This window comes from Parambassis ranga, chromosome 9 (genome assembly GCF_900634625.1).
Source record: "Parambassis ranga chromosome 9, fParRan2.1, whole genome shotgun sequence".
NCBI classification, from domain to species: Eukaryota; Metazoa; Chordata; class Actinopteri; family Ambassidae; genus Parambassis; species Parambassis ranga.
This window is the reverse complement of record NC_041030.1, coordinates 22,554,843-22,577,591: the sequence shown is the minus strand read 5'-3', so window position 1 is coordinate 22,577,591 and position 22,749 is coordinate 22,554,843. Positions and strand designations below refer to the sequence as shown.

Sequence of the window (22,749 nt, the reverse complement as noted above, 5' to 3'; positions counted from 1 at the left end):
CACTCACATGATCACTGTGAAACAGCCTTTAAAGCAGTGAGGACTGGACCGAGTGTCCAGAAAGGTTCCAGGTCCAGAATCCTGTGTGAGATCTGCACGCACTCAGTGGGGCTGTGTGGCTGTGATCCTCAGAATCACAGCAGGTAATTGACCCCCACCTCCTTAATAAAAATCCATTTCCTCTAATCGCCCACTCATCACCTCCTCTGGGTGCACTGTCACTGACCTCATTCGAGGCAGGGCGACCCGTCCTGTGTCTGTGGAGCGGCTCGGTCAGCAGGTCGTCTTCAGCAGGATGAGTTCTATTATTTATCTGACGAAAACAAAAACATCTCCACGTCTGGTACCAGGTTTAAATCTCTGTCTGCTCCCTCAGGGCTGGATTCTAAAGTTCTTTAAAGGTGTAACATTTAATAACTGTGTGATAAAACTGCTTCTTATGAGATCAGCACAGCACTGAGCGCTGGGTTACTTCACACATGGTTCTGACACCTTTACATTAAGGGCTTCATTCAGACAGCAGCCACCATCCATATCCAGCAGCTCCTTTCTCCACCTGCTCCCTGTGACCCCTCCTCCTCCTCCTGTTATTTCATGCTGATGACCTGTAGGTGACCGATGTTTCTTCCCTCAGCTTGCCATCCGTCCTGTCAGACCTGCTCCGGCCCCTCTCAGGCCGACTGCACCGCCTGCCCCCCGCTGGCCTCGCTGCAGAGCGGCTACTGCAGGACGAGCTGCCAGGAGGGAACCTTCCTGAACGCCGGCACTGGAGAGTGCCTCGGTGAGTCAGACTGTGTGTCTGTGTGTTTGTAAAGCTTCCATGCGCTTGTGGTTTTTTGCCTGAGTGGCCCCCGCGGGGAACAGGTCACCCTGGCAGAGATGCTGCTGCGCTCCACCCGCTGAGCTGCTCCACAAACATTTATTATTCACCACACATGCCAACCATTTCTGAAGAACAGATGTTAGATTGATACGTTTCAATCTCTGCCTCACTCTGCGCGCCCTGTTTGCTCGTGTCTTCACTGAAACATGGGACTCACATCATTTCTCTGTTCAAAGAGAAAGACTAGCTGGAGGCTCCGTGTGTTATCTGTTCTAAAGGGATTTTCATTCATTGTTAGGTTAGGATGTGTAACCCTGTTTACTCCGATCCTGACCACAGGCCAGGTTCATGGACTTTAAAATACAAATCAAGGAGCTCCAGGTGTCCAATCTGCTGCCTGCAAATAAATATGAGTAAATTCAGCAGGCAGCTGAGGCTCATGGGTAATGTAGTGTTTACAGTCCAACACCAAACTAATCAAAACAGTGACACGAATTAAATGTTTAAACCCCAGCCTGACAGCCATCATGTCCGTGTGTGTCTGTGTGTGTGTCTGTGTGTGTCTGTGTGTGTCTGTGTCTGTGTGTGTGTAGCTCCTGCTGTCCTCTTCCATCTTGCTGCATAATGAAATGAGTGAGGATCAGACGCAGACATGTTACAGTGAGGGAAGTCAGCATGGTGCAGAGAGGGGGGGGGGCACTTTTAATGACTGTTTGTGATGACACAAGCAGACTTTCACACACACACACACACAGATATCAGCAGACACACTCCACTGGGTCTCACAGTGGATTTTGTGGGTCTCATAGTGGAGCAGATAAACATGGTTAAACACACAACGTGATCACAAGTGGGTCAAGCTCAGCCAAACAGTACTTAACCAAAGATGGCTGGTGGCACGTATGGGCCACAGAAACACTGGTGTCATCATTTCTGCACACAGATACACACACAGGACACACACAGATACACACACACACAAAGCCCCCTCCTGAACTGTAGTTTTCTTACAGATTTAATTTTGCTTTATTTTCCTCTTCTTTTTTGCCACACACACACACGGACATACACACACAGAGAGACACACACACACACAGACACACAGACACACACCCCTCAGATTACCTCCACCCAGCCAGTGGTATCATGGCTGTGAAGGCGATGGTGCTTCCTCTCTCTCCATCAGAGTCTGTGTCCTCTGATGGTCCGCCTCGTCCTCATGTCTGTGTCTTCCTGTCTCTCTTCAGGAAGTTGGAGCCACCCACACTCACTGAGGACACAGTTTAACGTCTGTCTTGTTTAATGTTGGTGATTACTCATGGAATAACTGTGGTTGGTCTCCAGCATGTAGATGTGTGTAAAGCAGCTTCAGGCGTTTCCATGATTTTGATATTTTCTATTGATAATACAGAAAACCCAGAAGTGATGGCGTGCCTGTAGAGTCAGCAGCAGTGTGCTGTGTTTCTATGGTGATACAGCGGTGTTGTGATCTGTTGTGCAGCTCTATTTTAAGCCTGTATGTTGTTGAGCTCCAGCACAGCTGTGACGTCTTGAAGCTGTGAGCTGCGAGTGGAGGGAGTCCAGGACTGTTCAGAGCTCCGGTCTCTGCTCGTCAGCATGTTCTTCAGAAGAGAGAGACTTAGAAACAAAAGCCTGACCTGAACTCTCCATAAGATGGTTCAGTTTTTGATTCAACATCTTCGGAGAATGTGTAACTGATTAGCCCTAGAAGCAGACCCTCCACCTCCATGGTAATGTTTGTCACACTGAGGTGTTGGTGTCACTTAGAGCTACATCATCCAGCTTCTCTGACAGTCCCACTGCTCATTTGTGAGACAAAGCGTTGGCCAGAAATAAACGTGTCACATTTCCTCATAGTAAAACTCAGTTAGAGCCGAGCGTCCAGCTGCTGAATCACAGCACAGACACCAGGTCTTCATAATGAGGCCTGTAGCAGACACACGTGTGAGAGGATCCCAGCATGACGCACAGCTGATGGCCGATCCCACTCCGTGCACAGAGCACAGAGGTCAGGTGACAAACATGGCCGCCGTCCTGTGTGCTGACAGGAGGCTGGAACATGCAGGGACTCTGTTTTAGTCACGGTTCTGGGAGCTGAAGACGTGACTTGATGAGTCTGTGCAGCACTTAAAAACACAAACACAGCAGAGTCTCATTCATTTAATAAGACGGCCGATCGTTCTCTCCCCATGATCACAAAGCTTTCATGGCTCTTTCAGTGAGGACTCAGTGACACTGACGACTGGAGCTGATTAAAGCCGGTTTGTGCTGCAGTTTGTTTGTATCTTCAGTGAGATTATTGCTCACGTGACGTGAGCAGAACTCTTCTCCTGTGTGTGTGCTGTGATCCAGAGCTCGGCAGGAACAGTGGAACTTTTTTGTGGAACTTCATTAACAGCTGCGTGTCTGGGTCGACGTGTCTGGACAGGTTGAAGTCAGGACCACACAGAGTCTCTGTCTCTTCCCTGTGCATCTGAAGGTGACGGCCCGCTGGTTTTCTGACAGGGACTTGCTCCGTTTCACTTTGAAGGCTCTGATTAAAAACACTCCTGTTCTGTGGCTTGCAGGAGCAGGAAGTGCGGTGTAGTAGATCCAGCTCACAGAGTCTGTGTGTGACACCTTCATCCAGCATAGTTTTTTATCTGCTTCAGGAATGCGAACTGTTCCATAAAGAGGGACTCTGCAGACACAGATCAATACCACTTTGGTTTTACATTCATGTTGAGTCTCTGCAGTCAGTCAGACACCTGCCTTATCTGCACTGTGGAGCCACTTGTTCAGCGCGCAGAGCCGGATCGGCCGCTCGGAGCTGGCGGGAGGATCGCTGTGTGTTGTTGTTGTTGTGAGCTGATGATGTTGGACCTGCTTCAGAAGCAGAGTGTGACTCACCTGAGCAGATGATTGGAGCTCTCTCCCTGTCAGAGGAGGAGGAGGCAGGAATAAAGTCAGAAACATGAAGAGAGAGGTTTTCACTGCGCGCTCTCAGCGCACTGCCTCCAACAGCAAAGATAAAAACAGTGTGTGTCTCCACTCATCCATGCACACTGGAAGCAGGTGAGGTCTCACAGAAAGCAGTCCCATGAGCAGCTGGTAGCTGAGCACCTCCTCAGTGCTTCACTCTGTCTGTTGTGTGTCTGTTATTGTTCAGTACATCAACCGATCACAGATGTGGACTGGTTTAAGGTGAGTCCTGAGATATCAGACCTGACCTGACCTGCAGAGTTACATGAAGCGTACAGAACAGACCTGTCTGCACCGCCTCACACTGATAGTGTAACATAACTGCTAGGGATGTCCAGATCCGACCACGTGACCGGACTCCGATCAGGACTTGGATACATCTGTATTCGGGCTATCAGTGACTCTCTGGTGCACTGTCTAAGGGGTCTGATTGTCTCTTTGGGTGGGAGAGGTCCTGGGTTCAAGACTCCGATGGATGAAGTATTTATAGTCTGCGTTTCGGGCAGTTTGAAGCATTGTGCCCGTGGCAGCAAGTACTGGATCAGGACTCGGCAGATACTCAAAATCGACTCAGACTCAGAATAACCTGATGGGGGCGTCCCTAACAGCTACACCAGTGTGCTGTGAACTCTGACAGGGACATAAACGTCCAGCTGGTGATGCACCGCCAGCCTGTGATAAACTCTAAGCAGCATCTCCACTCATGTTCCTGAAACTCTGAGAGTAAACTGCTCCCCTCTCTGCTCCGGGCTGACTCCAGTGTCATCTATTATAAACCTGCTCTGTATTGTTATAGAACATAAAGAAAGACTCCATGGAAACAGGAAGCTAAATAAAAACATGGCTGCAGGCAGAGCACCAACTTTTCCTCCTCCAACTCTGCTCCAGTCCTGGGTCTCCTTCATTATTTCTGCTGTTTGCCAGGCCTCCTCTTCCTCATCTTCATCCTCATACTTCATCAGACTTGCTGCAGATCTTTGTTGTACTGAATGTTTGAGCGCCTCTCTGCTTCCTGTCTCTCTTTAATGCCCCCCCCCACCTGTCTGAGTCTCGCCCCCTTCAGGCCCGGGTGTTGTGTTTTCCCCTGTCGATGGTTATCAGCCAGATACCATCGGTGGGAACACCAGGAGGTGTTCCTTTTCACGGGGGTGAGGTGCAGGTCTGTGGGTCTGTGGGCAGCAGGAAGTCGTTATTTATCTGACAGTCTGAATGAAAGCTGTCCTCATCATGAACAAGGTGATACCTGGAGGTCTGCCTCAAGTGGACACTGGAAGAACTGCAGATTTGTATTTTTAACAGGAGCTTCGGTTTGACTTCTTTCATTTTGAGCTGATTCGACTTCACATGTTTGTCTTGTTGTTTGCACTCATTGTTTGTTAGCATGTCAGAGCAGTGTGTGATGTTTATCTGTGTAACACGTGTGTGTCACTCCTGCAGCGTGCAGCTCAGACTGCCAGCGCTGCACGGCGGACCTGCGGACAGGCGTCGGCAGCGTCTGCCTGTGGTGCGGCGTGCCGAGGACGTGGCTGCTGGGCGACCACTGCGTCCACCGCTGTCCTCAGGGACACTTCGGCTGGCACGGCGCCTGCATCGGTAAGTCTGCTCCGCTCTGCTTTGTACAGAAAAGGAGGTCAGAGGTCGGAGCTGTCGCTGAGTACAAAACATGATTAGTCCTTTAAAGCTCCGCCGTTTGTTGCCCGTCTCTAATCTGACCTCTGATGACCTGACGTCAACAACAAGCCGGAAACACAGAGCGCAGAGTGAATGTTCAGAGCCGGCTCTAAAAATACATCACTAACATCACGTGTTGTTTGTGATGCCTCCAAATCCTCGTGTGTCCTCTGAGCTGAGTGTTTGGAGCCTCTGCAGAGGTCAGAGGACCAACAAGGCTTCAGACTGACTGAGAGCTTCCTTTAGATTATCTAGCCCAGAATATCACCTTCATCACCTTCATCACCTGTTCAGCCTCCATTGTCCTCCTCATCCTGAATGTAGTCTGTCAGTCCTCCTCCTAACCAGCCACTGATCCACAGGCTACCTAAACTCCTTCATATTTAACATGCCTTCTCTTCCTCATCCTCCTCTGTCTCGTTAGCTTTATCATATGGTCACCTCTTCATCATCATCCTCATCCTCACCTCCCTCCTCCTGTGGTTCAGCAGCTGAGCAGTAAACTCAGATTTAAATGCAGAGTGAGAACAGGAAGCTTCAGGCTGAGACACAAGCCTCAGGAGTCTCATTTAGCTGAGCACACACACAGACACACACACACACACAGACACACACACACACACAGACACACACACACACAGACAGTGTGGATGCTCATAAACCCAAACACTCTTCCACTGGATGCAGACAGAAGGTTCTATACTTAATGCTTTTATGTATTTTCAGGCGTCACAGTTTCTCTTCCTGGTGTTGTTTCTGAGCTCATGATCAGTGTGCAGGTCCCTGCCTGATGACTGAGGCTCATACATATGGATCTGTGCTTCCTTAAATCAGGGATTTCATTATTGAGTCGAGGAGGCTGATGAACCCGTGTACATTTCTCTGGATGTATTTAAATATTTTAGCCTCATATTTCCGCTCATGGTTTTGTTTCTCTGCTTTAAGTTTCACTTCACTGTTGAATTAAAACTGAACTCGGCGCTCCTTGTTTCCCAGGATGCCACCCTTCATGTGAGACCTGCAGCGGGTCAGGACCTCTCTCCTGCACCTCCTGCCCCCCCAACAGCTTTCTCTTGCCCTCTGGTTTTTGTGCTCCCAGATGTCCCCTCGGTTACTATGACAACGGCCATAGAGTCTGTCAGGGTAAGTCTGAGTGATGACCATCTGTACTGCAGGACGTTTTAAAACGTCCTGGTCTTGATGTGGTTATAATTAGTGGAACGTCATGGTCATGTCATGGTCTCCTGTTGCCTGGATTTCTTGCTCAGTACTCTGTGTTGTGCTGTGTTGTAAGCTGCCTCATGTCACCTTGAAAACACTGAACGTCAGGCTGCCTGAGATTTAAAATAATGCAGCCAACTGTCACAGTGAAGCGCTCCGACTGTGTTCCTCTGCCAAGGCTGCTCCAGCCTCTGAAGCTCGGGCAGAGATCAGACACTGCGGTTCAGAAACAGGCTACAGCAGGTTACTTTAAAGAAGTTCAATACAAGGCAAACAAGGGGTTAAAGGGGCTGGAAGTGCACAGACACAGTGTGATGAGAAGGGCGAGGCAGGAGCGAGAGTAAAATGTGTGTTTGTGTGTTCTCAGACAGTCACTGCTTGTGTGTGATGTCATATCTGCTGGTCCTTTTCGTCTCCGCAGCCTGTGACAGCCAGTGCCTGACGTGCGACGCGGCCGCCGTCTGCACGTCCTGCCGTGACCCGGCCAAGGTGCTGCTGTTCGGAGAGTGCCAGTATGACAGCTGCGCTCATCAGTACTACCTCAACACCACAACCCGCGCCTGCAGAGGTACGCCGCCGTTACCATGACGACCTAACACACCTAAAACTGCAGCGGGGGAGAAACACTGGGCTAATAATGAGGATGTGTGCAGCGCCCGTTATGATCTTCATAAACCGCTCTGCATCCATATTGCATGTAGTGCAGTGTGCTGTGTGGAATTTATGGACTTCATCAATCAAGTGATTAACTGTGGGACCAGATATGCAAATTCATAAACACTGTGTATGCATTGAACTCAATATTACATCATCCTGCGCATGAAGAGGGTGATGGATGAGCCTCATCCCGACCTCACTCTTCATGGATTAATGACCCACTGATCAGCGCACACCTCTTCCTCTCAGGTTCAGTTTGTTTCTCTGAAACCGGTTTAAAAAAGCATCTAAGCTCAGAATGTAAACAGCTCAGCTCTGCCGCCCTGCTGGCGTTTGACAGACATCAGCTTTCACTCCTCAAAAGTCGCCCTGCAGACTCCCTTTATCGCTGATTTGTCTCAGTGTAATGAGGAATCACAGGTCCAAAGGAACCGGTCCCTATGGTAGATCCACCACTTCCCTTTATTGGTTACAGGATTAGCAGCTAAGCTAAATGCTAATGGCTAGATAAACAGTGTGATTTCCTCCGTGACTCCCACAGAGACGCTGTGTTTACCCCCCCCAGCGAGCAGCTACCTGGTTAATCCAGTGAACCCGGCATGAACCCAGACCGTTCAGAGAAAGCCGCTCTGAAGACTGAGCGGAGCTCTGCACGACCTCTGGGAGCTGCTGGTCTCACAGCCACAGAGGAACTTTGTAGAAGTGTCCTGACAGAATCCCAGATGAACCCTGAAGCGTTTCTTTGAACAGTTTCAGTTTGTGGGGAAGTTTTTATTTCACTCTGGGTTCTAGTCTCACACGTACAAAGCTGAAGAACTTCTTCTCCTGGAGACTTTCAGGTCTGAAGGTTCTCCTCCTCCTCTCCTGTATGGATTAGCCTGACATTTCTGTAGGCAGGAGCGAGCTGGCTGCTGAGGGCTGCATCAGACCTGTGTCCTCTGCACGGTGTCCTGAGGCCGACCTGCACTCACACAGAGTGATTCTCTGTCCTGGTTGTGTTTAATTTCATGTCAGTGTTAATGGAGCGCAGCACAAACACAACAGATGTGCGGAGTGTATTAATGCCTGTGTCTGTCTCTGCCTCTCCTCTCTCTCCTGCTCCCAGAGTGTGACTGGAGCTGTAATGCCTGTAAAGGCCCTCTGCGATCCGACTGCCTGCAGTGCATGGAGGGCTACGTGCTGCAGGACGGAGTGTGCACGCAGGGCTGCTCCCTCGGCTCCTATCAGGACGGAGACAGATGCCTCGGTCAGTCCAACAAGACGCAGATAAGCTGACCCACATCCCACACAGCGGGGGCTGCTGTAGCTGCAGCTAAACGTCCTTTACAGGCGGTTTTATCAGAGAACTCCTGAGACTCTGCCGCTGAGGCCCTGACTTCACTCTGCTTTGATGCTGACGCTCTGTGTGGGTTCTGTCTCTCTGCCAGGCTGTGACGAGCACTGTGTGCAGTGTGGAGGTCCTGGGCGGTGCCAGGAGTGCCAGCCTCCCTACGCTGTCCTGCAGGGTCAGTGTGTGCTGGAATGTGGCAGACACCACTTCATGGACGCCTCCTCCAACGTCTGCAAACGTACGGGTTCACAGGCCGTTTTCACTCCAGCCAAAAACCCAAGGAAAGAAGCAGCTTTGTTAAAAAGCCCTGTTCTCCTCCCGCAGCCTGCTCCTCTGACTGCGTGCTGTGTGCCGGGGTTGGACTCTGCAGAGTTTGTCGTGATCGGACCTTCCTGATGGAGGGATACTGCACCCCCAGCTGTGGACATGGGTACTACGCCAACCAGAAGACCAGGACCTGCCATGGTACATGTGACTCAGCCGTTACTCAGTGTGCATGTTGCCCACCTGTCTCCAGCCACTTTAGTCTCCAACAACATGAGGTGTGCACAGAACACGTGCGAACCCAAACCATCAGCAGATCCTCCTGAAACAGAATGAAACACAAATATTATCCTGAGCCTCTTATGTATCAAGGACACAGTCTAACCATGATGAAGAGTTTTGTGTATCTCGTTTCTGACAGGTTAGGTAATGACCTGTCCGTCACACACATTCCATATTTAGAAATAATCTCTGTGTGACATCTCTGTCAAACAGGGTGTTTGAAGGAGCAGGTGTTTCTGTGAACATGTTATCATGACAGAATACTGCTCGTCCTGCCTCTCCCCTTTATTCAAGACTACAAATATTAGGATTAGACATTTATTATTTGTTTGTGGAGGATTTTTTTGGGGGAGAATGTGCCAACAGTCGTTTAGCATGTAATGCATTTTCTTGCATGTGGCTAGGGATGGAAAGGGTTAAAATGTCACAAGTGGACTTTTAAAGCAGGTTTCAGACTGAAGCCTGCAGGTGAAGAGTCAGATGTTGCAGCTCGTTCCCTCCTCACTCACACTGACATGGGGCAGTAGTCTTCCTTAGGGACCTGTGCAGCGCTGGCCATCGCCCTCATGTTGTTTCTCTGTTATCTGCGTGTCATCCTGCAGGCTGAGAGCAGGCCGAGAGCAGGCTGAGCAGGCTGAGAGCAGGCTGAGAGCAGGCTGAGAGCAGGCTGAGAGCAGGCTGAGAGCAGGCTGAGAGCAGGCCGAGAGCAGGCTGAGCAGGCTGAGAGCAGGCCGAGAGCAGGCTGAGCAGGCTGAGAGCAGGCTGAGCAGGCTGAGAGCAGGCTGAGCAGGCTGAGAGCAGGCTGAGAGCAGGCCGAGAGCAGGCTGAGCAGGCTGAGCAGGCCGAGAGCAGGCTGAGAGCAGGCTGAGAGCAGGCTGAGAGCAGGCTGAGAGCAGGCCGAGAGCAGGCTGAGAGCAGGCCGAGAGCAGGCTGAGCAGACTGAGAGCAGGCTGAGAGCAGACTGAGAGCAGGCTGAGAGCAGACTGAGAGCAGGCTGAGAGCAGACTGAGAGCAGGCTGAGAGCAGGCCGAGAGCAGGCTGAGAGCAGGCTGAGAGCAGGCTGAGAGCAGACTGAGAGCAGGCTGAGAGCAGGCTGAGAGCAGACTGAGAGCAGGCTGAGAGCAGACTGAGAGCAGGCTGAGAGCAGACTGAGAGCAGGCTGAGAGCAGACAGTGGTTCATGAAATGTGACAAAGCATAATTCTTATAGAGAAACATGTCATCATCACTCGGTGTGATAAATGCTTCATTTGTTGTCACTTAATCCACGACTTCATCAGAACAAACAGCAAAGAAGCTGCTTCCTTTTTTATCTTTTCTTTCTTTTTGCCAGCCAACAAAAAGAAAAGTGGAGCCGCTGATGTTTCATGTTTTAAAATATTACACAGCCCAAAGTCTGGGCGTCTGCAGAGCAGAGAGGTAAAGAGACTACAGTGTGTGAAAAGAGCGGATCTCTGAGAAGTTAATTAGCTCAAACTTCTGAAATGCCACGACCAGACCGAGGCGCCTCACTCCTGTCTCACTCCTGTCTCACCCACACACTGTTTTCTTTTTTTAATGTTCATGTCACAACCTCCTGTCACCCACACACACTCCCAGCCAGCTGGAGTCTCATACTCATGCTTCAGTCGTCTGCTCTGTGCTCCTCGGTTTTCTCAGTCCCTTTAATGATTACAGGGTTTTTATGTGTATTTTTCATACGTCCTCTAACCTGAGTTTTTCTGTCCTCCTCCTCAGTGAACGTCCATCCCCCTGCTCTCCAGGTCAACCGGTCCCTGCTGGTTCCCCTGGATGGTTTTGCCCAGCTGCTCCCTGCGCTGCTGCAGGTGAAGGACCCGGACAGTGAGTCCGAGCAGCTCGTCTTCCAGCTGGTTCAGAGCCCGACTAACGGACGGCTGGTCCTGTTCAGAGAGGAGGAGGAGGAGGAGGGAGCGAGAGCTGGTCGAGAACTCAGCAGGGACGACACCTTCACATGGGCGGAGCTGGGACTGGGCAGGGTCCGGTTCAGGCACCAGAAGGATCAAGCCCGGTCAGTAGAAGAAACGTGCATCACAGCGACCTAAAAACCTACAATGTCTAAACTGTTTTACCGTCACAGTTGTGATCGGCCTGAAGGGAGGAAAGACTCACAGGGTCTGACCTTTCCTTTAGAGCACTGGTCTAGTCCTGGAAACCCGAGAAGACCTGTGAGCTGTTCTGGAAAATGGTTTTGACGTTCGTTCTTTTGTTAGTGCGGAGCTGGTTGATGGTTGGAGTCAGATACAGTTATAGGATGTCAGGGTGACAGTGTCTGTGTCACAACCCTCCAAACACCCAGCAGGGCTGCAGGCTGTGAACTCTGCAGGTCAGCTGAGGTGGAGACCCAAACAGATCCTGTGTGTGTGACACACACTCGCTGCAACTGGCTGCTAATAACTGTGCGAGCCTCTTTACAGCTGAGCCGGCTGCTCGGCCGCGGGCTGCTGTAAGTCTTTAGGTCTTTGTGTGTGAGCCCAGCATCCTTTCAGCCAATCAGATTATTAAACAGTCAATCCCCCTTTTAACTGGCTCGGCCTTCAAGTGGCGGCGTGCCACTGAATCAGTGACGTATGATCCGCTGCCCGGTTCAGACTCATTAGATTAATGGAAACAGCACAACATAAAAACAAGATTACATCTGTATCACAGCCATATTTCACATTCTGTGGAGGAGGCGATAAAGCCGACATGTGGAGCTGATGCTGAGGACAAACGTCCTGCTCTCACTGCCGTCTGCAGTCCTCTGTGGGGACAGAGCCAGTCAATCATGTCAGGGGTCAGACCGCTGTGGTCCCTGTGGAGAGCACAGGCTCAGAATCCACCGTTCATCTGTCAAGAATCCACGAGACGCAGCACGAGCGTTCACCCTGTCCTCACGGCGTCCATCTTTAATGAGCGTTCACCCTGTCCTCACGGCGTCCATCTTTAATGAGCGTTCACCCTGTCCTCACGGCGTCCATCTTTAATGAGCGTTCACCATGTCCTCACGGCGTCCATCTTTAACGGGCTTTCATTATTCTGTATCTGGAACAAATGCACGTGTAGCCCCCGCAGCCTCAGCTCATCAGCAGACAAACACCTGCTCCGTCATTAGGTCTGAGAAGCCACCTACCCACTCAGGCCCAGGGACTTGTGGGTAATAAGCCTTCGTTCTTAACGATGTGAAAGCTGCAGGCTGAGCGGAGTTATTGGTGGTGATGAGTGTGTGTGAGACGGAGAGAGGTTACTGTGCTCCCTGATAGCTCTGAGGTGATTAGGTCTAATGACTACACACCACGCTGGCCTCACAGGACTCATTTTCCCAGAAACCTCGGAGCTAAATGTTTCATGTTCATTCTGAAAAAGAGACGAGTGCATTTTAACTTTTACCTGAAATTAGCACCTTGTAAAGGATGTTTTTTTTGTTTGCTTCGTCCTCCCGTCCTCCCTTCCTTCCTTCCTTCCTTCCTTCCTTCCTTCCTTCCTTCCTTCCTTCCTTCCTTCCTTCCTTCCCCTTCGTCCTTCCTTCCTTCCTTCCTTCCTCCCTTCGTCCTTCCTTCCTTCCTTCCTTCCTTCCTTCCTTCCTCCCTTTGTCTTTCCTTCCTTCCTTCCTTCCTCCCTTCGTCCTTCCTTCCTTCCTTCCTTCCTTCCTTCCTTCCTTCCCTCCCTTTGTCTTTCCTTCCTTCCTTCCTTCCTTCCTTCCTTCCTTCCTTCCTCCCTTCGTCCTTCCTTCCTTCCTTCCTTCCTTCCTTCCTTCCTCCCTTTGTCTTTCCTTCCTTCCTTCCTTCCTTCCTCCCTTCGTCCTTCCTTCCTTCCTTCCTTCCTCCCTTCCTTCCTTCCTCCCTTCCTTCCTTCCTTCCTTCCTTCCTTCCTTCCTTCCTTCCTCCCTTCGTCCTTCCTTCCTTCCTTCCTTCCTTCCTTCCTTCCTTCCTTCCTTCCTCCTTTGTCTTTCCTTCCTTCCTTCCTTCCTTCCTTCCTTCCTTCCTTCCTCCCTTCGTCCTTCCTTCCTTCCTTCCTTCCTTCCTTCCTTCCTTCCTTCCTTCCTCCCTTTGTCTTTCCTTCCTTCCTTCCTCCCTTCGTCCTTCCTTCCTTCCTTCCTCCCTTCCTCCCTTCCTTCCTTCCTCCCTTCCTTCCTTCCTCCCTTCGTCCTTCCTCCCTTCGTCCTTCCTTCCTTCCTTCCTTCCTTCCTTCCTTCCTATCTTCCCAGGTCCGGTGAGTTCTCCCTTCGTGTTGCAGACCCGCAGCTGTTTTCTCGGCCAGAAGTGATAGCAGTTCACGCCGTTTCCATGCAGGTATGATCTTGGTGTTTTCCTTTGTTGGGTCGTGTTTGCATCATGAATCTGTATTTATGTAGTTTCATCTAACTCTGTTGAACCAGCACATTGTCATTATCTGAGGGATTAGAGTGTCCACTCTAACAAAGAGTGGCTGAAAACAGAAACAGCTTCTCTCTGTTTCCAGTTCTGAGCTCTGATCACAGCTGTTTGTTTTTGTGTTGGTGCAGAGGTGGATAAATAATGTGAGCTGTGTCTTCACAGCCACAGGCGTGTAGCTGCTTCTCTGCTCGGCTGGTCGAGCCGCCGCAGCCTCCTGTGATTGTTCCTTTCACTCCACATCAAAGAGCGTCTCACACTCTGATGTAACTCTGTGTTCTTACGGTTTACATCACTGTTCTCTCTGAAACACAGCTTCTCTTAGAAAACCTCGAGCTTTGCAGGTTTCCTAACAGAGAGACATTCCTACAGTCAGACAGTGTTGAGCAGGAGCTCCATGTGTAGCTGCCAAACGAACGTGTTAATTGAAATTCCCATCAGATTCTGAGCCAGCAGTGTAATAGCCTCAGGAGTGAAAGATGTGTGGCGCAGACAGCCTTTCTCCTCCTGACAGGAGTGGCCTCACACACATACAGCAGGCAGGCTTTCTGATGGATCCCGGCTCAGAGCGGCCCGTGTAATGATCGGGTTTTAGCAGAGGTGCAGGTAGCAGCAGCAGCAACACAGGCTGTGACTGCTGAACCTGGCAGGAAGGCTGCGGATGAAGGGCACCCAGAGACCTCTGTGCTGAATACATCCATCAGAACTACAAAACAAACAAAGAGCAAACTAAGGAAAGTGCTGCGGAGCCCAGAGGCCCCTCAGGTGACGACATCTCTGCCCAAACATGAAGCTCAGCAGGATAACGGTGAGCCCTCCCACCTGAGCCAGGCTGTGTTTGCTTTGCCTCGAGGGGGCAGATCTCGCTGTAGTGAGTGGACGTGTCTTAGCATGATTTTAAAGCAGCACGCACACGTTCAGCCCCTCAGGCACTTGCAAACCTTTTGTTTCCCTCTGAGGAGGACGACACAGGATTCAGGCGGGCGCCTGAGGACCGAGCTGTCTGTCTCTAAGAGATCAATCCTCTGACGGCCCCGAACAGAACGCAGAGCAGAGAAGGACCTGCTCCTCACATGGTTCTGCACCTTTGCTTCAGAGACATGCAGGAAGGAGCCACTTTGTCTCTGGAACCGGCTGGTTGTGTGCTTTGCTCAAGCTGCTGCTGTGATGGCACAAAGCTGGAGCTCTGCCAGCAGGAGGGGAACGAGTACAGCTCGCCCCGCGTCAGGCCGAGCGGCGCACAGCTCCGCACCTGATGGCGGCTTTGATTCAGGGCCGTGGCACACTGGGTCTCCACAGGAACGGCCCCTGGATCTCAGCCTGCACCTTCCTGCCGCCTGGCTGCAAACCGCTGTCTTTTTGTGTTGGGAGGTGGTTTTGGGGGGTTCAATGAAACGCAAACTACAGTTTTTGGCTTCCAGCCAACATGTTTGTTTTCTGTGTTGATATTTAAACTCAGACACAGGAGAGGCGTCTGTTTGTCTTTCTGGACCAACTCAGACAGACCCACAGCAGCCAGAGTGCTGCAGTGCCAATCCTTAGTCCATTATTCCCAGCACAGAGGTACAGGCAGAAGACAGTCCGCTCACACGGCCTCCCTCTCTCCCTCTCTCACTGTGGTGCTCTAAAAAGAGTTGAGTGTTTTCCAGCGGCTTCTGATGCAGCAGAGTGCAGCTTAATGAGGCGCCCTGCTTCACCTCCATCTTTACCTTCATCCTCTTCATCTCCCCTGGCGGCGGGTCACTGCAGCTCCATGACCCCGTCCTCTGGGAGAAAATGCATCATCCCACATCCCAGAAACTGCTGTGTGAAAAACTTTTACTGCACAGGAAACGGATGTGAAGTTGTCAGGTTATGATCCTTTTTTCCCGCCTTTCCAGCCGCCCAGAGTGGTGACCCTCGCTCCTCTGCCCGTGGAGGGCCGCGGCGGCCTCGCGACCATCACCAAGTCGGTCCTGCAGGTCGACGACCCCGACAACCCGGCCGACGTCCTGGTTATGGTCCTCGAGCCTCCCCGCCACGGCCGGCTGACCCGTCTCCACGGCGACCGTGCTCTGAGCAGATTCAAGCTGGAGGAGCTGTCGCGGGAACAGATCCAGTACATCCACGATGGCTCGGAGGAGGTGGAGGACGGGGTGGTGCTGCAGGTCAACGACGGCCACACCTACAGCAACGTCCTGCTCAGAGTGCAGATCCAGCAGAAGGTAGGAGGAAGCTCTTTAATTTCAAATCTGTGTCAGTGAACAGAGCTCAGAAGTGCAGATTGAAAGATGTCCCAGTGTTCTGCATTCAGCTCTGATAGACACTCCTGACGTCCTCCTCAGCCTTAGTGTTCACTGCACTGGTCCTGCTCAGCACGTCCACACACAGCGCTCTGCTCGAGCCACAGTCACTTTCTTTTTGTGACAAGGACACAATTATCTTTCAGGAAACGTTGGTTGCCATGAGTGACAGGGAGGAGAGGGAGGGGGGAGGGGGTGTTTGGCATGAGACCTGCTCAAATAACAAGCTTCAGCACACACACACACACACACACACACACACACACACGAAGAAGACATGCAACAGGCAAGGTGGGACCTGCTTCTGATATTGAAGATGTCTAGACAGATAAGAGTGTGTGTGTGTGTGTGTGTGTGTGTGTGTGTGTGTGTGTGTGTGTGTGTGTGTGTGTGTGTGTGTGTGTACCTTTGTACAGACTGGTTTTAAACCTTGGTAGTTTTTTGGAAGTGAGACAGTTTTGTAGCAGTGTGCCCTCTTGTGGTCATGTGTCACACAAACGAAATACTGTGAGACAGGAGGAATCTCAGCCTGCTCCTGGGGGACAGTGTGGAGCTCGGTGGGCTGAGGATTCTCAGCCACCTCCCACCTCTCTGTGCTCCAGGGAAAAACAAACTGTAGTCCAGACAGCAGAGAAACTTCTCCGTCCAGATCTCCTCCAGTCACGGTGTTTGGGTTTGGAGGGCGGCTCTGTTTGTCTGGCTGCGTACAGATGGTGCGCTTCAGGCTGCGTTCCTGCTGTTTTCCATCCCACACACACACACAGCAGTATCCACTCACTGTAAAATGCCCTGATGCTGCATTCTGTTGTGGGTTAGATGGAGCAGGACGGACAGTGTGATGGAGAGCTGAGAGAATGACCCTGATTCATGTGGAGGGGTTCTGGATGCGTCCCAGCAGCCTCTCTGCTCGCACACATCACCATATTGAAATTTGAAGAGTCACCAAGGAAACACAGGAAGCAGCGAGCCAGAACCTGCCGTTCAATGAGGATTAGGATTAACATACTGTTACTGCACAAAGGGGACAATTAGTGGAACACATTTAAAAAGTAAGATTCAAGCTGCTCTCACACAGGAAGCTCACCTCCAGCCTCTCTGCTTCAGTTATCCCTCTGAGCCGAACCGGTTAGGTCTTTGTGGGCAAAGGTCATGAGACCTCAGAACATGTCTGCCCATGTGAGTGTAAAGGTTAAAGGTCACTGTTAGGGTCACTTCTGTTTTGTGAACGCAGTCTTGGCTATGCATCCAACCATCCATCATCCATTCATCCAACCATCCATCATCCAACCATCCATCATCCATTCATCCAACCATCCATCATCCATTCATCCATCCATCATCCAACCATCCATCATCCATCCATCATCCAACCATCCATCATCCATTCATCCATCCATCATCCAACCATCCATCATCCATCCATCATCCATCCATCCATCATCCAACCATCCATCATCCATTCATCCATCCATCATCCATTCATCCATCCATCATCCAACCATCCATCATCCATCCATCATCCAACCATCCATCATCCATTCATCCATCCATCATCCAACCATCCATCATCCATCCATTCATCATCCATCCTACCATCCATCCATCCATTCATCCATCCATCCATCCATCCATCCTACCATCCATCCATCCATCATCCAGCCATCCATCATCCAACCATCCATCATCCATCCATCCATCCATCCATCCATCCATCATCCATCATCCATCATCCATCATCCAACCATCCATCATCCAACCATCCATCATCCATCCATCCATCCATCCATCCATCCATCCATCATCCATCCACCTATTCAACCATTTATTGTAGGCAGATTGATTTAATGCTTTCATATTTAAACATGTGACATCATGGTTGTTCACTGCCATGTGATCAGTTATTTATTGATCAGTTATTTATTGATCAGTAGTGTGTAGCTTGCTGTCACTGCTCAGCTGTGTGTAGCTGCTAATGTTTGTTTAATGCAGCTTCATCACCGCACGGTGTGACACAGAAGATCAATCCTCAGACACTTCATGAACTTTGACTGCTCCCACAAAGCTCCACAGTAGAACCCTGAGTGCTTATTGGCTCTGCCTGGATTGTAACAAAGTTAAGCCAATGAGGCTCCACTTTTCTCAGCATAGTCTTTGTGCTTCTCAGGCAGAAGCAGTGGCGGTCCATGCCAGGCTGTGTCAGGGACAATAGGCTTCCTGAAAGTTGGATTACTGAGCTCTAAAGCAGGGGACTAATCGGGGCTGTAACCACCCTCTGATGGATGAACAGAGCCTGAGCCCTGAGCTGGAGCTCGGCTGAATAGGAAGCAGGACCCCTGGCCTTCAATTACTGTGTGAGGGAGGAACACTTGGAGTGTCTGAAAGCCCCCCGGGCTCCTCAGCTCCCCTCACGGATCAGCCATCCAGCTTCGGGAGGCTAATGGCTCAGCAGCGTTGTAAAGCAGAGGGGAGGCAGTGTGGTTTCAGCTCATCTCCAGCTGAGCACCGAGGATCATTTACTTTGTGCTCCCGTGATTGCCTTTTAGATGCTCTGATGTGTTGCTCTCCATATCCTGGTTGTCATGCTTACCGCACGCTTCATCACTTCAGATGCTGGACACTTCATTCTGACTAAATTAGAGGAGCCATTCTGTCACTTTCAGTGTCTGTGTGACAAGTCCATCATCTCACCTTCTTCACCCCTCTCCCCCAACCCCCACCAGAAATTCTGGAAATTAAGGAGATTGTTCTGAGAATAAGAATCTTTATTTATTGGACCAAACGTCTTTGAGGCGACGTTGGAGCAGTTTGATGTCTGGATGTGGTTTTTGGCCTGAATGAGGTTGGACCGTCATGGTTTGTGTGTCCAGGTCGAGTAGAACACTTTCTGTACATTCGACCGAGAACATAACACCGAACCAAGAGCTTAATGAGTTCGACACGTAGGCCCAGACAGACAGCTTCCAGTCGGTGGTCCACCACGACCCAGCCCACCATCCCACTAAACCACAGGCCACGAACAGCTCCGAGTCCATCACAGACTTTTAAAGAAGTGGGTTCTGTTCTGTTTGCAGCCTTCCTGATGTCACTTTCTGCTTTTCTTTATACTCAGTATCAATTAAAAACAGCAACAGATTCCATTCTGCTCTCCCGGAGGTCACAAACAGAGTGTTTGATTTACGTTCCACCTGTCAGACAGAGATTAGGCTCTCTGTCTAAACACAAATCTCACGTGGAAACAGTTCGTTAGATTTGTGCGTTATCTGAGAGCAACACTGAGGAAATGACCCAGTGGGGGTGGAGCTGCGGGTAGGTAGAGTAAAGCTGGTGAAATCACGAGCGTTCCCTCTGATCGGCTCCGTGCGGTGCTGCTGCTGGGTCCGAACGTCCTTGAGAACGCGTCTTCCTGGGCTTTTTGTAGTCCGGGGACGATGTGGTGTTAAGCAGCCGCGCTCACGTCCTCAGCTGCTCGTCATTTCTCTGCCTTCTGCTGCTGAAACAGTGTGATTCGGATCAGCCCAGAGGCAGGCAGAGCAGCCGCAGATGGTCAGCAGGTTGTTATCTTCAAACACAGACACACTCCCTCACACACCTGTGATGCTGCCACAGCGTGCTGATTACATCCTGCAGGAAATGAGCTGAATGTTTAAGTTCACTGTTCCAAAACACTTCCAGGCTTTATCTAAGTGGCTGCTCATTTATTCTTTATTGATCTATTAGACGCCAGAATCCTTCAAGCATGGGGTGATCAATGTGTGTTTAGACAGAGGAGGTTACAGCTGCCCACAAGGACACGGCGTTTTATTCAGACTCTGTGAGCGAGAGGCCTTTGAAAAGGTTGCAGGAACGTTCTGCAGCGACACGGACTCGTCTCTGTGCTTTAATCCTGCTCTTTGTTCTCTGGGGGGGTGACTGCCATCGATCAATACTGCACCAGAAAAAGAAGCTCCTGAAGTTGTGCTGTCAGTCCTCAGAGTGCACAGATTACTGCTGGTGGAGCTGACGTCAGGCGCAGCACTGCTGCTGGTCACCAGGCTCAGAAAGCTGAGGATGAAACATGGAGACCGGCGTCAGCACAGAGTGACGCCGCAGTGCGAGTGACGCTCCCTGCATCTCTCAGTTCACAGTCAGTAATACGTGTGATAGTTCATAAAATAATTATCTGTGTGTGTGTGTTCCAGTCTGCAGACTCTCCTCACGTTCGGACCATGCCGCTGACCTGGGTGAGGGAGGGGGGCATGGTGCGGCTCGATAAGAAGTACCTGCAGGCCGAGTATAAGGGTGTCAGCACTGAGGACATCATCTACACCATCCTCTCATCAGAGGGGCAGCCCAGATATGGTAAAATACTGACATATAAATATTCCATAAGTTTAACATCTGCCAAAGGTTTGCTCACCTCCACCCTCTGTGTCCAGGTGAGGTGGTGCTGGTGTCCATGCCAGCTGACGGCCCACCGGAGGGCTGGCGTCCCTCGCTGACCGACGACCGGGGCTTCACGGTCACGACTTCTTTCACCCAGCAGGACGTGAACGACGGCACCGTCTGGTACCGGCACTTTGGCTCGGGGAGCAGCGGGGACTCCTTCCAGTTCCAGGTCAGATGATTCATAAAGCCTGTCTGCTGTGTGCTTCACCTCCATTTTGATCAGACACGTGTGTGTGTGTGTGTGGAGGCTCAGCTACAGACAGCAGCAGCTGTTCACACACACAGAACCGGCACCACGAACTCATCTATAGAAGGACAGGGAACCAAACTCAGGAGAAACATGGTGCCAGGATGAACACATGACTGCTGCCGGGGGCGAGTGTGTGTCTGTGTGTGTGAAAATGTTTTTGATAAAGGAAGATCAATACACACTGCAGTGAGAATCCTCGGGGCCAGTGAGAATCACACACACGTGTCCGCACTCAATCCAGCTTAACACGGCTTCTTTGTTGTCCTCCAAACCACTAGGTGGCGCCTTGTAAAATACAGAGTCCATTCAGGCCGCGGTAGGACCATGTGTGCATGTGTCATGCGTTTTTTTTTTTTTTGAACCAGAAGTGTGATGTCACTAGCGGGATTCACTAGCCGCATTTGCGTTCAGACCTGAGCCAGATGTGAGCCAATCCGGGTAGATCCACCTCCGAGAGCTTCTAGGTTGTGTGTTTTTAGTATTTTCCTTCCTTCACTCTTCGGCTGCCTCAGTCCAAATGTTCTGTGAGACGCAGCAGCACTCAGAATGAGCCCAGAGCGACTTATCTTGATTAGTGTTAATGACACCAAATTACTTGCAAATTGGCTCCAAATCTGCGACAATCCCAGTAAAGCGGCCGGAGCATTCATCACGCTGCGGTTAGAGTGTTTTTCACAGCTGCCTCCGCCTCACCTCCACTCCATTAAAGAAACAGAGGAGCAGCCAGAAGCTGGTGGCTACATCCAATCATCCCTCGGCCTCCGTCCAGCTCCACACATTCGGGCTCCATCCATCAGGCCAAATGCTTTTCAATTACACAGCGCTGGAGTCAAATTAGAATCTGGAGCGTCTCATCATTTCTCTGAGCCGGTGGAAAGCCAGCAGAGGCGCCCTGCCGTCTGATTGGCTGCGAGCTTTGGTGTGGTCTGTCTGAGGGGTGATTGCAGCTGACGCTGTGTCAGGGTGCTATGATTGTCCTCCACTGAATTCTTTATCAAAGAACTGATTGATTTGGAATTCACTCTGGTTCTGCAGCTCGGAGCTGCGCGGCAGAACAGAGGCTTGTTCTCTGCAGGAATCAAAGACCAGGCTGCTGTTTGTTTCAGAGTCGTGTCCTTAACTTTGGAGAACTTTAGATTTTTACCCTCACACTTTGCTGCTGCTGCTTCTTGTCTCTGGCACAATGAGTTTCTGAAGGAATGCCCTGGATTAGATGTGGACATTAAAGTAAAAACACTGTGTGCCTGGTGTACATACATACCTCAGGAACATCATTACATGCTGCTTCACATGTTGGATTGTTCATTGTCAGCTATAATACTGAAGGCCAAAGGGCCTATATCAGTAAAGCAGCAGAAGAACAAACCTCCATCCATCCATCTTCTACCGCCTATCCGGGTCGCGGGGGCAGCGGTCTAAGCAGGGACGTCCAGACTTCCCTCTCACTGGACACTTCCTCCAGCTCCTCCGGGGGAATCCCGAGGCGTTCCCAGGCCGGCCGAGAGACATATGCCCCGTTCACACTGGAGAAAGTCAGTCCAGCTAGAGTAGGATTGTATCTGGATCGTCTTTAAGCTGGATACGTTCAGACCTATTTTCAAATCTGGCTATCACACAAACGTGTCCGCACTCAATCCGGCTCAATCTGGCTTGTTTGCGGTCCTCCAAACCACTAGGTGGCGCCTCGTAATATACAGAGTCCGTTCAGGCCGCGGTAGGACCGCGTGTGCGCATGCATCGTGCGGTTTTTTGTCCCGTGTCGCGCCCCGTGAACCGGAAGTAGCACATCGCTAACCGGGAGTAGCATGTCGCTAACCGGAAGTATCACATCGCTAGCCGGATTTGCTAGCCACATTTGCGTTCACACCTGAGCCACATTTGAGCCAATCCGGAAATCAAACTGGATACATCCGGATTTGAGGTGTTCACACTCAGAAAAAAAAATCTGGATACATCTGGATGCGCCCCTAATCCCGCTTTAGCCAGATTTATTTCTCCAGTGTGAACGGGGTAATAGTCTTCCTAAGGGTCTCCTCGCATTGGGACATACCCGGAACACCTCCCCAGGGAGGCGTCCAGGAGGCATCCGAACCAGATGTTATTCTTTATGTAACGTTTGGAGCTCATGGAGCCTCTCTCCTTGATGTTCACGGTTTTAAGTGCATTGTTGGGGTTATTCTGAATAAACATGAC

General features: G+C 50.8%; 1 protein-coding gene across 4 annotated transcripts in view; it reads left to right on the top strand.

Moving 5' to 3' along the window:
• The window catches only part of fras1 (Fraser extracellular matrix complex subunit 1), a 379,111-nt gene that overhangs the window by 330,974 nt on the left and 25,388 nt on the right, over positions 1-22,749 (top strand). For 3 of the 4 annotated variants that reach the window (XM_028415283.1, XM_028415287.1, XM_028415285.1), the window contains exons 19-30: positions 635-781; positions 5,243-5,398; positions 6,473-6,619; positions 7,119-7,265; positions 8,460-8,600; positions 8,782-8,922; positions 9,009-9,149; positions 10,967-11,258; positions 13,434-13,518; positions 15,480-15,803; positions 20,060-20,219; positions 20,297-20,475. In XM_028415283.1, coding sequence (XP_028271084.1) covers positions 635-781; positions 5,243-5,398; positions 6,473-6,619; positions 7,119-7,265; positions 8,460-8,600; positions 8,782-8,922; positions 9,009-9,149; positions 10,967-11,258; positions 13,434-13,518; positions 15,480-15,803; positions 20,060-20,219; positions 20,297-20,475 — 2,060 coding nt within the window. The remainder of the gene's footprint in view (positions 1-634; positions 782-5,242; positions 5,399-6,472; positions 6,620-7,118; positions 7,266-8,459; positions 8,601-8,781; positions 8,923-9,008; positions 9,150-10,966; positions 11,259-13,433; positions 13,519-15,479; positions 15,804-20,059; positions 20,220-20,296; positions 20,476-22,749) is intronic. The other variant, XM_028415290.1, reaches the window with a different exon arrangement.